This window comes from Molothrus aeneus, chromosome 21, assembly GCF_037042795.1.
Source record: "Molothrus aeneus isolate 106 chromosome 21, BPBGC_Maene_1.0, whole genome shotgun sequence".
Lineage (NCBI taxonomy): Eukaryota > Metazoa > Chordata > Aves > Passeriformes > Icteridae > Molothrus > Molothrus aeneus.
The window spans coordinates 4,986,724-4,999,923 of NC_089666.1; the positions used below are offsets into that span (position 1 = coordinate 4,986,724).

Genomic DNA, 13,200 nt, shown 5'->3' on the forward strand with positions numbered 1-13,200 from the left:
TTTCCCTGTGTCCTTCCAAGGAGGGAACCTCTTGTTTAGGAATTTACTGGATATTTTTTCTTTTGTTACCTAATTTCACAGCCTCAGTCTCCAGAAAATGAAGAACAAATGCCAAGTAAGAGTTGAAATTTTAACTTTACTGCAAGGTTAATGAAAATTGAACAGGTAACTTAGAAAATGCACGGAGAAGCTTGGAAAGCTGGAGTCAGGACTGACTGCAACAGGAGTTTCACAAACACTCACCTACATTAAGATCAAAACCACTGTGGCACAGTGTTCATCCAGCTCTGATGAAAGGGCATGGAGAGAAGGTCATGCACAAGGAAAAAGCTTGTTAGAGTCACCTCCTGAGCAATTACAGCTGTAATCTCTTCTGAGTTTCATCCCTGGATGAGAGGTTCAGTGCAGGAATGTATGAATCAAGGCTGACACACAGTGCTGAAAGTTTTCTCTGTCTCCGTTAAAAAGTCCTGGCTCAAACTAGCGTAGATTTAAGAAAAATGGCTAAGAGTATCAATCTAACCAAAATAGAATTCCATTTCAGTTCTACAAAGAACAGCTTTGAAGGCAAATGTGTTCGTGAGGCTTTTGGCAACGTTCTCTCACAACAGTTTTTATTCTGTGGCTGCAGCAAAGAAACAGAAGTAGAGAGGAAGTTCCAGTAGGTTCTTAGAGGGATTTTAACAAGAAGCTCAGAAATGCATATTGAGTTCACAAACTGCTGCTGAGCAGGTGGAACAGTGGCAGCTTTAGCAAAAGCTAGCAAATACTGTTAAAGACTGACTGACAGCTTTGAAAATTCCTAACAGGCATTAATCAGAGCTCTGAGATCATGGTGATTGGAACAGCAATTCCTCTTAAACAACACAAGGGAGTCCCAAGCACACGACAGGATTTGAGACCGTACACAGGGATACAGCAGGGCTAGGGCACCAAGGTCCTGCTGTGCCCTGGGGGCTTCAGCAGGTTCCAGTGGCACCAAGGTCCTGCTGTGCCCTGGGGGTTTCAGCAGGTTCCAGTGGCACCAAGGTCCTGCTGTGCTCTGGGGTTTCAGCAGGTTCCAATGGCACCAAGGTCCTGCTGTGCCCTGGGGGCTTCAGCAGGTTCCAGTGGCACCAAGGTCCTGCTGTGCCCTGGGGGTTTCAGCAGGTTCCAATGGCACCAAGGTCCTGCTGTGCTCTGGGGGTTTCAGCAGGTTCCAATGGCACCAAGGTCCTGCTGTGCCCTGGGGGCTTCAGCAGGTTCCAATGGCACCAAGGTCCTGCTGTGCCCTGGGGGTTTCAGCAGGTTCCAGTGGCACCAAGGTCCTGCTGTGCCCTGGGGGCTTCAGCAGGTTCCAATGGCACCAAGGTCCTGCTGTGCCCTGGGGGCTTCAGCAGGTTCCAATGGCACCAAGGTCCTGCTGTGCCCTGGGGGTTTCAGCAGGTTCCAGTGGCACCAAGGTCCTGCTGTGCTCTGGGGGTTTCAGCAGGTTCCAGTGGCACCAAGGTCCTGCTGTGCCCTGGGGGTTTCAGCAGGTTCCAGTGGCACCAAGGTCCTGCTGTGCTCTGGGGGTTTCAGCAGGTTCCAATGGCACCAAGGTCCTGCTGTGCCCTGGGGGTTTCAGCAGGTTCCAATGGCACCAAGGTCCTGCTGTGCCCTGGGGGTTTCAGCAGGTTCCAGTGGCACCAAGGTCCTGCTGTGCCCTGGGGGTTTCAGCAGGTTCCAATGGCACCAAGGTCCTGCTGTGCCCTGGGGGTTTCAGCAGGTTCCAATGGCACCAAGGTCCTGCTGTGCCCTGGGGGTTTCAGCAGGTTCCAGTGGCACCAAGGTCCTGCTGTGCTCTGGGGTTTCAGCAGGTTCCAGTGGCACCAAGGTCCTGCTGTGCCCTGGGGGTTTCAGCAGGTTCCAATGGCACCAAGGTCCTGCTGTGCCCTGGGGGTTTCAGCAGGTTCCAATGGCACCAAGGTCCTGCTGTGCCCTGGGGGTTTCAGCAGGTTCCAGTGGCACCAAGGTCCTGCTGTGCCCTGGGGGTTTCAGCAGGTTCCAATGGCACCAAGGTCCTGCTGTGCCCTGGGGGTTTCAGCAGGTTCCAGTGGCACCAAGGTCCTGCTGTGCCCTGGGGGTTTCAGCAGGTTCCAATGGCACCAAGGTCCTGCTGTGCCCTGGGGGTTTCAGCAGGTTCCAATGGCACCAAGGTCCTGCTGTGCCCTGGGGGTTTCAGCAGGTTCCAATGGCACCAAGGTCCTGCTGTGCCCTGGGGGTTTCAGCAGGTTCCAGTGGCACCAAGGTCCTGCTGTGCTCTGGGGGTTTCAGCAGGTTCCAATGGCACCAAGGTCCTGCTGTGCTCTGGGGGTTTCAGCAGGTTCCAGTGGCACTTGATGGATTGGGAAGAGCAGGCTCTGGGACACAGAACACACCACGGCTCATTCACCCTGCATAAGGACCAGTGAGGGCTGTAAATAAGGTACAAAATACAAGGCTGGCACCACCCTGTGTCTGCTTCAAATCCAGCCTGTGCATTCCCCAAACAACCTGGGAACTGTCCTACAACGTCCCCCTTTCCTTTCTTTTCCATTCCTTCCCCTGGCAACTTTACTTTATCACGTGCTCTGCTGTCAGCACCCTCTCCCCAACTCACTTGCCCTTGAACAGGTGACACACAAGGGGGTTTAAAATCCAATTTTGCCTCTTGTCATGGAGTAGCCCAGCTTGGCCTCGTTGTTGATGAAGGACATCAGTCCCAGGTAGGTCTCGATGAGGATGGGCCGCTCCAGCACCAACACCCCGTTAGCACTTCCTGGCACTGGGCCCTCCTTGTGGGCTTTCTTCACAGCCTGGATCAGCTGTGTTTGAAAGTTTTCCAGCTGGAAGAAAAGAAATCACCTTGCTATGGCATTGTTTTGCAAACTGTTAAGTAGCTGCTGATAGGGAATGGTGAAGGATTAGCATTAAAGCTGTAGCTGTCAGGGCTCTATGGACTGCGATAGTCACAGTCTGATATTTAACCTCAGTGATTCAGTTAATTTCACACAGGACACTGCTGATGTGTGACTTAAACTTATCAGTGACCAGGTGTTTATTTCTGACTGTGGTTCTGCCCTGCTCACTGATGTGTTATGCTTAATAGGGTTCTAATTTTAGACAAACCTTCAGAGGGAAGCACCTATTACAAAAAGAACAGAAAACCACCTTGGTGAAGGTTTTCAGTGAGCAATTAAACTGTCTGTTAATTAGCTGGCAGTCCTAGATGAAAAGTCCATCAGCCTGTCAGGTAAGTAAGAACAGAAACAGCCCAAGATCCATTTGCTTTTGGGCTTTACAGGACTCTGTACATTCGGAAGTTTTGGCTTCCTCTGTGTTTCACCCAGTTATGGGTGGCTGGCAAAAGGGGGCAGTGGGGCCACCATGCAAGTCAAAATTTGGAGACTGGGGAGATGGAGCTCCAAGTTCCACCTGTGCTGTAACCGATTTTGTTTGATTAATTGATGTGTTGAAGTTGTGTTTACCCCATGAGCTCAATGAGGTGCCTGGAGCAGCTCCTTACCCGGCACAGGGACGAGATCTTCTCGTCAGCATCTGCCATGGGGTGCTCGGTGAAGGTCATGTAGGGGATGTTGGTGGACCAAGGGTTCCACCTGTTGATGAAGGAGGCTCGGCTTTGCTTGTCCCACTGGATGCGGATACCGACACCTTCCCTCCTGACAGTGCACAATGAACAGGGTAAAACTTGGCTTTGAGCAAGGTTAACTAAAAATGTTCTGTCTGAAAAACACCTGCTTGGATCCAGAAGCTATCTTGAAATACAAGTGATAGTAAATTTTACAGTAGGCAAGAAATGCAGTAATTCAGGCCCTGGAACATGCAAAGGGACACATGCTTATGAGCTGAGAGCAAGAAGGTGAAGCACCCGGGACACCCTGGCCATCCCTCACAGCCTGTGACAGCCCCTGTATCCTGCCACTCACAGCTTTCTACTCATGCGGAGGTGGTGTTAATACTACTTACTGCATTATGTAATGGTGATGAGTTTCTGCTCCCAAATATACTCCTCTTATCTTGAAAGTCCTTGAGCAACTTGCTGTTAGTGCAACTACTCACCACCCCAGCAAACCAGCAGCTACCCTGAGCAGTTCTAGTAAAGCTTCAGGAATTGTTTGCAAAGTTAAGCAAACAAAAGGAAGAATTCTCAGACCATTCCAAATAACCTGTGCCTGCTTACTTGTTGAGAGATTTGGGTGGGAACACAAACTCCCCCACGGAGATGGTGTCCACGGCACTGAGGGCAATCCTGGTGACATGCTGGCACTGCAGGCTGATGAAGTTGTACTTGCACACCAGGAGGGACCAGTCGGTGATGAGGACAAGGCGCTCCTTCTCGTTGTTCCAGTGATCGATTCTGGGGAGAGAACACCACTGAGTTTAAGTGGTTTTGACTCATGGCTAGGAACACTCAAGAGCTTGGCAGAAAGGAGAATTGCTGAGGAGAGCAAATCTGTAGTCTTGGTGACGCTGTATTTTCTGTCACTTTGCTTTGCATCTGCAGGGCCAGTGCAAGGCTGAGGGTCTGAGCCCTGCTGCACACACGGGGCTTTGGGTCAGTTTGTTAAAGCTGTGCCTGTGCTTTTCTGCAGGAGTGAGTTCTCTACGGGACTGGATTTAGTAAGGGGTTAACTCGGGAGCGTTGATCTGGAGCTGAAGGGCTGGGTTATAAAGAAATAATGAAATAATGATGGCTGCAGCCTGGACCATGGAATAATATTCACCAGGTTTAATACCGAATAGCGCTTGGGCTGTGCGGCTCCGGACCAACCCCGCGGCGGCCGAGGCTACCCTGGCTCTCATCTCCCCCTCCCGCAGCGCCCATCCCAATCCCATCCCAATCTCATCCCCTCCCATCCCGCCGCGGAACTCACTCGGTGAGCAGCCACACGCTCTGCACCTCCCCGTCCTCTGCGGGCAGCACGACCACGCGGATCTCGCTCACCGCCTGCTCGATGGTGCCGGGCTGCGGGGGGGACAAGGCAGAGAGGACAAGGCAGCGGTCAGGGCGGGCGGGCGGGCGCTGCCCGCGGCCGCCCCCGCGCCCCTCCCGGCGCGCACCCGGAACACGAAGTACTGGCGGAGGCGGCCGGCGCGGCCCGCGGTGCGGACACTGAGCGGCCGCAGCGTCTGCCGGGCCGGCGGAGCCGCCGGCTCGAAGGGCGGCCCGGCTCCCCCCGGCACCAGCGTGGCGGCCCCGGGGCTGCCGGGGCTGCCGGCCGGGCCGGACTCGTCCGCGTCCCGCAGCTGCAGCATCGCGGCGGCGGCGCCGGGCGGGCGCTCGGAGCCTTCCGGGGCGGAGCGGGGCGGGCGGAGCGCTCAGAGCCGCCTCTCGCTCCGCGCCGCGCCGGGAGGCGGCACTGCAGCCCCGGCCGGGACCCGGCCCGGCAGAGCCCTCCCTGCCCGGGAACCGGCACAGCAGAGCCCTCCCTGCCCAGGACACGGCACTGCAGAGCCCTCCCTGCCCGGGACCCGGCCCTGCGGAGCCCTCCCTGTCCGGGACCCGGCCCTGCGGAGCCCTGCCCGGGACCCGGCCCTGCAGCCCCGGCCGGGACCCGGTGGGATGCGGGATGCGAGATGAGGCCCTGGTATCGGGTGTTGTCATCGTCACGCAGCGACGGCTGCTGGGACTGTCGCTGTCGCACACCTGGGGCTGTACAAAGCGGTTGTTCTAAGATCTTCTTTGAGGGGGAGGCCTTATTGGCATCTCGGGCTTGTGACAGCTCAGTTGCTTTTTAATCTTGGTTGCTTGGATAACATGTGGCCACTCTTTACGCCGTTATAAAGTCTCCTGTATAACCGCGGTGGCTGGCACAGAATTTAGCAACCCTAGATTTGCTATGGCTAAGTCATTATCTTATCATTAGTCATTATCTTATGGCTAAGTCATTTGCTATGGTGCTGTCATTATCCCTTGCTCAGAGCTGATTAGGTACCAGGTACTGTCACTGTCACATGGCCAGGGCTGTGTCAGGTGCTGTGACCATCGGACACTGGGTGTACAAGGTGTCAGGTGCTGTCACCATCACACAGCAGGGCGGTGGGTGCTGTCACTATTGCTGCTCAGAGCTGGGTTAGGTACCAGATGCCATCGCTGTCACACACTGGGGCTGCATCAGGTACTGTCACCATCACAAACCTGGGTGGGTGCTGTCAGATCCCCTGCCCAGAGCTCTATCAGGTACCAGGTGTCATTGCTGTCACACATCTGGGGCTGTATGAGGCGCCGGGTGCCACCATGGTTGCAGACCCAGAGGTGTTTGAGGCGTCTCTCAGCCCTGCTGTGGATTTTCAGGCCTAAGACAAGAACCCACACACATCACACAATGTACAGTGGGAGGCCCTGAGCTCAGCCAAAATTGTGCTCTGCTCTGCCCAGGTGGTCTGGGCAAGACTCTCACATACCCATAAAGGAGCAAGATGTGTGGGTCTACAGAGTTCAGGCACAGCTGCTGTGAAGCAGATCTGGGTCAGATGTGCAAAATCCTGAAATATCATCAGGACAGAGCTCAGGAAGGTACCAGAGGAGGGTGGGATAGGGACAGGATTGTGCATGGAGAGCCCTGGCGCCCATATCATATCCAGCACATTGATAGCAAAGATTAAATAATGCTGGGGAATGAATGGCACGTTAATGTTTCAGTTTCTGTGGTCTCTGGCATGACTGCAGATATTATCATCAGTATTTATAGAGCTGTATCATATCTTGGACCCCTTTCAGGGCTGTTTTTCGTGGAGCCAGAGGATGACATCCTTGGCGGGCAGCTGTGCTGGGAAATGATATAAAATTGAAAACACACTAAATTGACTTCACAGACAGGGTAGGGTTTCAGATATCTGTCTTTCACATGTGTCCCATGAATCCCCTGCTCTCCACAGCCCTTGCTCACGTGGGCCTCTTTAGGTGGGAAACCTCACTAGTGGCTTTAAAGGGCCTTTAAAAGGACTGCAGAGCTGAGTTTGTGCTGGGTCACTCCTGGCTTTAAAGGGCCTTTAAAAGGACTGCAGAGCAGAGTTTGTGCTGGGTCACTCCTGGCTTTAAAGGGGCTTTAGAAGGACTGCAGAGCTGAGTTTGTGCTGGGTCACTCCTCAAAGCACAGCTTTTCCCATTGGACCTTCCCCTTCTCCCTGCAGGCAGCCTGGCTGGGGTGGCTGTGGCGGGGAGAGTGGCCATGCCAGGACCCTACAGCGGGCTGTGACAGCCAGGATTGTCACCTGGGGCAGTGTGGCAGCTGTGGCTGCCCCGATCAATCCCCATCCTTGGCCGTGTCCTGGAGAGGGAGCCCGACTCCCGGCTCTGCCCAGTCCCTGCCCACTGGGAGCAGCCTGTTTCCTACTGTAAGGAAGTTCTAACTTTCTAATCCCAGACAGAAAAAGAGAAGCCTGGATTTATTGTATCCTGGAGCTCTCTCTGTTGTTATAAAACATCTTTATGTAGCTGCCTTTCTTATCAAGGAAGAATGAATGATGTTTTCTTCCCATCCATTAGGCTTGGCTGATATTTTACTGCTAAGTGGAAGCATTAACCCCCCTCACCTGCTCTTTTCTTTTACTTTAGGATTTATGGCACTGCTGCGACCTTGGGAGGGTTCTGGTGTAAGGAGCAGCTGCTTCAGTTTTTCCCAAGACTGAGCAGCTTTTGGGCATGGCCCTTGGGGGCTTTAGTCTTGATTAATGGCTGTCCTTCAGCCACAAAATATGTCCATGAAACTATCCCAGCCTTCCTCCTTCTTATCCTGCTTCTGTGATGGAAATCAGCACCTGCCCCAGGCCAAGTGAGCTCTGGAGGGCCCTGGGGCAGCTCAGAGGTGCTGCTCTGGTCCCTCCTGGCCCTTGTTGAGGATTTGCTTGAGATGTTTAGTGCAGCATCCCTGCTCTCCTCCTCCCCATCCCGCTGTGCCAGCTGCTGTGTGCAGTTGGAGGTGTCCCTGCCAGCAGAATTTCCTTGGGAAGCAATCAATTTTGTTACCTGCTGGAGTGCATGGGGAAAATTGAATCTCTGTGGGATGTTTCTCGAGCTTCTGGGAAAGGGATTTGGGCTGGTGTGTCCGCACACAGCCTTGGGTAGTGGAGGAGCAGCCCCGAGGCACCGCTGCTCCATCCCTGCATCCTCCCCCTCCTCTGCTCGGGGCTGGGCACCGCTCGTGGGAGGGATTTCTGACTGACAGCGAGCAAAGAGGCATGTGAGGGGAAGGAGCTGGACCTGGGAAAGGCAGGGGGAAGTTTTGTTACTGCCCTGACCCGCAGGGAAGCTGCTCCGGTGAGTGTGTGTGCCGAGCTCCTCTCTCCCGGCTCCGGAGGATGCCCGCAGCTCTGTGGATGCACTGAAGGATCACCCTGCCTGCTTCGGGAAAAAAACCCCTTCGAGGTGAGATTCTCCTGCCAGAAGAGCACCCCCTCCTTCCTCCTTTCTCCTTCTCCTTGCCAAGGGCTGGATTTCAAAGTGCCTCGGGAAGGGGATGGCAGCTCCGGAGCAGCTCAGCCCGCATGGGGCTGCTCTGCTGGGCACAACCCAGCTCCTGTGAGCCCCCAGCTCCTCGAGCTTTGCCAGGAAAGCAAATCCCAGGAGGAAAAGTCACTTCAGCGCATTTCACCGCCAGCAAACCAGCATGAGAAGCCGGGTTTGGTTTGGGGAAAAATCCAGCTGCAACCTGCGCTGTGATTTCCAGTGGAGTGAAGAAAGTGGCTGAGCGGAACCGGAGAGGGAGGAAGCATCCAGGAAGGATAAATCCGCTCTCCCCCTGTGCTCCCACAGCTTCGTCCTCTGCAGGGACAGACAGACACGGGCACGTTGGGAGCAGGAGGCGGCGGGATTCCCGGGATAACCGCTGGAAGCACCTGGAGGGAGAGCGGCAGCTGCGATGGAGTTTCCTGCCGTGGCACTGTCGCTCATCGTGGCGCTGCGAATGTCCCCGCTGGCTGCTGGCACCAAACTGCAGCCCCACATGTGAGTAGCAAGGAAAGAGCTCCGGGAGGGGTTTTGTCGGGCAGGGGATGGGGAAGCAGGAGCCAAACGCAGTGATTTCAAATCAGAGAGTGAAGGGCCAGTGGGGAGGAGGAAGCTGTTGTGGGTTTCTTTATTTACTTCTAGATGTGCAGAAAGGGGAATAGAAAATTGAAAATGTGGATAGTCTTTTCTTGTAGGAGGGAGCTCCTTGGTTCAGCTGAAACTTTTCTGAGTGCAAGAGATGATTCCTGTGTGAATACTTTGCCCTTTCTTCCAAGACCTGCTGCTTTTATTTCACTTCACTTTCTTATCCCGCGTTCCTCCCCGCCTGCTGCTGTTACTCCAGCAGCACGTAGGCTGCTCTTTTTAATTACATTTTACAGTTACAGTTTGGTGTTAATCATTTGGCTGCTCTGGAAGACTTCCTTGCAAATTTGGCCTCCTGCCAGAAGATGGTCTCTGAGAGCCAGGGGATCACTGTAATTCCCTTTGTCCATGGAGCCCGTGTGGTGTGGGGTGCAGACTCCAAGCCGCCCTCCCCGAGGGGTTTAATTCTTTACAAAAAAGCGTGTCCTTCAGAAGATAAAGGTTTTGGAAGGAGCAGCTTTTTCTCCCCACGTCAGGGTTTTGTGCTCCTGCCCTGGCAGTTACTTTCAGGACTTCTTGGACGGGGCACTGGAGCAGAGCCCTGTGCCAGCACGCCGGGGTTGGAATTGAGCAGCCTGGGGAATTCGGATGGCAGCTGTGACCTCTAAGCTTCACCACGTCCAAATGAGTTATTTTCACTTTTTTTTTTTTTTTAATAGAAAGTACCTCTAAGAAAACTCTGGCTCCTGTTGGAAGCAGCAGAAGCGGCCCCAAATACCAAGTGGCTCATGGAGTCAGGGACAAATGTCTCACTCTTCATCCTTAGTTAAACCCACTGACTTGTGCTTGGAGAAAGAGTTGGGATTAGAGAAGAAACAAAGTACATTTCTTTGATTTATTGGAATTAGCCTCACAGCCCTTAGCTCTGAATGAGCATGAAACCACCCCTGTGGCTGGTGGGCCTGACACTGTTTCTTTCCCCAGCAGTGATTAACTCATTGAGGGGTGGATGCAGGAGGTTGCCCAAGCCCTTCCTGCCCTGCCAGCAGGAAATCCAGGCAGTGGGAATGCTGCACCCCTCACAGCTGTGACCCCTGTATTGGTTTGAACAGACAGGTGTCTGCTAAGGCAGGCAGGAGCCTTCCTTGAAATGGAAAATGTAAACCCCTTCCCTCTGAATTGTTATAATTTTGAAATTAAGGGGCTCTCCGTCAAAGATATGGGAATAGGATAAAAAGTTCTTTACTAGGAAAATTAAAGTACAAATGCAATAGTACAAACAAACAAAGAAAAATCCCCACTGACAGAGTCAGACCAGGCCCTGCCCCCTGTGTGTCAGGGGGTGGCACAGCCCCATCCCATGGGGGCTCAGCCCTCCTGCAGTGCCAGCTGTGGCTCTGCTGGAGCAGGGATCCTGCACAAGGGGGGAGTTTTCCTCTGCAGCTCCAGGGCTGCTGGAGATGGGCCTGGGCTCCCTCTGGCCATGCAGGGCAGCAGAAGCTGCTCCTCTGGGAATGCACTGGGCAAAGGCTGCTGTGCTGTGCCAAACCTCAGATTGTATCCAGGCAGAAATGCTCGGCTCCTCCCCTGGGCGCAGCATCTCCCCATGGGATGATGGAATTGGATCAGCCCTGCAGGGACACTCAGTGGCCATGGACAGCAGAGATCTCCCAGCTAAACCTGAGACACCCCCTGCATCCCTCTGCATCCCCTGCATCCTTCTGCATCCCTCTGCATCCCTCTGGCTCCCCCGCATCCCTGACACCGCTGCATTCCTCTTTTCCAGGCTGAACGTGTGTGCAGAGCAGGAGCTGGGGGTCATGGGGCTGTGGCAGCCCCTTACACCTGTGACCCCCTGGACCCCTCTGGTTCCCCAGCATCCCTGACACCCCTTTATTTCTCTTTTGCAGGCCGAATGTGTGCGCAGAGCAGCAGCTGGGGGTGGTGGGGCTGCGGCAGCCGTGCGTGCAGGCTGCCCGGGTGTGGCCGCAGGACTGCGGCGGCCGCCGCTGGTGCGCAGGCTTCGAGCGCAGGTGGGTGCTCCTCCCTCCGCCCCGGGCTGCTCCTGCTGGGAATGGGGGGATGGAAAATTCCACGGGCACTTCCAATACGTTAAGGGTTTTTTTTTAGGAGAGTCTTACTGAAGTAAGAGATGATAAAGTTGTATTTTTTTTCTTAACGCTGATGTGATGTTGTTCACAGGGGTCTTAGTTTGAAGGAAGAGACGAGGATCTGACTCCATGTTTCAGAAGGCTTGATTTATTATTTTATGATATATATTATATTACTAAACTATACTAAAAGAATAGAAGAAAGGATTTCATCAGAAGGCTGGCTAAGAATAGAATAGCAAAGAATGGTAACAAAGGCAGCTCAGACTCTCTGTCCGAGCCAGCTGGGCTGTGATTGGCCATTAATTAAAAACAACCACATGAGACCAATCAAAGAGGCACCTGTTGCATTCCACAGCAGCAGATAACCATTGTTTACATTTTGTTCCTGAGGCCTCTCAGCTTCATAAAACATGTCCGTGACAGTACTACCACTACTATTATGAAAAACCCATTGCCCTTCCCAAAGAGAAGGTCTATCCATTGTTCTCGTTCTGAAGAAGCTTTGTCCTTGTGGTGTGCTGTTTCCCATCTTCAGGCAATGTTTAACATCTGTTTCTTATGATCCAGCCACGTTAATGGAATGACTTATTCTCATCGTGTGCACTGTTCCTGTTATCTTTAGGTATCTCCTCCTTAAAGCCCCTCAGTGCCTCTTGTCTGACAGAGCTGATGGCAGGAGCTGGGTCCCAGTGAGGGTTATTGGCTAAGATAACAGTGAAAGTGGCCGTGGTGCAGGGGATGGGGCGGTGCAGGGACTGCTGGGGTCAGCAGGATTTCCTGCAGGGTCACCTTGTTCCTTTCACTCCCTGAGCTGCACCGTGCTCAGGCCCACGTCAGAAGAGCTTGAGCTGGGCTTGCACAGGTGAGCACAGGGCTGGACCATCCCCTGAGTGCTTGTCCACCTAATCACAGCATCCCTTGGGTTCCCAGCTGGCCGGAGATGGGAGACTGGGCAGGAGGCCCTGCAGAAGGAGGGCTCTGAACGCATGTTAGAGCACAAAAATGGTGTGGCATTCACATTCTCTGAAACAATCCCTTTGCCCAGGATTTTTCTCCTGGGAAGCCTCAGAGAAAAGGAAAACAATTCTTATCTCATTTGCTTCTCCTGTGTTTTGCTGCTTTGGAATGTGTTTGGAGATTACCACAGGTGATTGTTCCATTGGATTCTGCTGTGAGTTGTTTTCACTCATTGGTCAATCAGGACCAAGCTGTGTTGGGACTCTGGAGAGAGTCATGAGTTTTCATTATTATCTTTATAGCATTGAGTAAGTATCTTTTCTGTATTCTTTAGTATAGTATAGTATAGTATAGCATTCTTTCTTATAATATAGTATCATAAAATAATAAATTCGCCTTCTGAGAACATGGAATCAGATTCATCATTCCTCCCTGCAAATACAACAAAAAGGAACTTTTCTTACCTGTGCAGCAGCCAAACTACAACAGTGCCCAAGATGCTTCCAGCCTCCCCCTGCTCTTCCTGCCTCATTAGGGAGTTACAAGCCTTCACAGAATAAAAGTGGTAGTTTGTCGTTTCAAAGAAACATCTTGGACTCAAGACAGCTTTTAAGTCCTGTCTTTAGGAATTCCTCCTAACCTGTAATTGTCAGTAATTGCCCTGGTGATGAGATCTGTGTCCTGGTAACAAAGGAGCAAACAGAGTCCCACTCTTGGCTGTGTTTTCAGGGAAGGCTTTGAAAGGATGGGTGCCCTGTCTGCTTCCACTTCAAAGGCTGGGAGCTCTTCAGCCCCAGCAGTCCCTTCAGCTCCTTAAAGGATGGGCTTGACACCACAAATCAAGGGACTGAAATGAAATAACTTTCTGTTCTGCTGCATTACAAATATCAAAATAACTCAGTGCTAAAACCAATCCTGATGGAAGCACAGAGAGGAAACCACAGAGGGATCTCACCCCAGGAACTGTGAAATCCAGACAGGGAAAGGACTATCAGCAGACCATTTTCTGGGCAAGGTTTTGTCCCAGATCTCCTCTCTCTAAACTTCTGGGTGGGAGTTCCCAAGCTTTTCCAG

The 13,200-nt window shown here is 52.9% G+C and overlaps 2 protein-coding genes across 3 annotated transcripts in view; one reads left to right on the forward strand and one right to left on the reverse strand.

Annotated features, from left to right (window-relative positions):
* Window positions 1-116: 116 nt before the first annotated feature.
* Window positions 117-5,277, reverse strand: TPRG1L (tumor protein p63 regulated 1 like). Of its 2 annotated transcripts, XM_066563809.1 has the most exons (6): window positions 5,083-5,277; window positions 4,896-4,987; window positions 4,202-4,378; window positions 3,527-3,680; window positions 2,621-2,846; window positions 117-2,414 (listed from the first exon to the last, which is right to left on the reverse strand). In XM_066563809.1, the coding sequence occupies exons 1-5, from the start codon at window positions 5,275-5,277 to the stop codon at window positions 2,652-2,654; spliced, it is 813 nt and encodes a 270-aa protein (XP_066419906.1). In that variant the 3' UTR covers window positions 117-2,414; window positions 2,621-2,651. The 2 variants fall into 2 exon arrangements, with proteins under 2 accessions (XP_066419906.1, XP_066419905.1); XM_066563808.1 differs by having other exon boundaries at window positions 117-2,846.
* A 3,605-nt stretch (window positions 5,278-8,882) lies between these two features.
* Window positions 8,883-13,200, forward strand: part of MEGF6 (multiple EGF like domains 6) — a 99,136-nt gene continuing 94,818 nt past the window's right edge. Inside the window, exons 1-2 of the mRNA XM_066564131.1 lie at window positions 8,883-8,968; window positions 10,966-11,088. Coding sequence (XP_066420228.1) covers window positions 8,883-8,968; window positions 10,966-11,088 — 209 coding nt within the window. The remainder of the gene's footprint in view (window positions 8,969-10,965; window positions 11,089-13,200) is intronic.

Excerpts from the sequence above, each read along its gene's own strand:
- TPRG1L (XM_066563809.1), bottom strand. The coding sequence starts at position 5,277 with ATGCTGCAGCTGCGGGACGCGGACGAGTCCGGCCCGGCCGGCAGCCCC. Across the intron at positions 4,379-4,895 it reads AGCGTGTGGCTGCTCACCGA|AATCGATCACTGGAACAACG; the intron begins GTGAGTTCCGCG and ends TTCTCTCCCCAG. Across the intron at positions 2,847-3,526 it reads AGATCTCGTCCCTGTGCCGG|CTGGAAAACTTTCAAACACA; the intron begins GTAAGGAGCTGC and ends CTTTTCTTCCAG.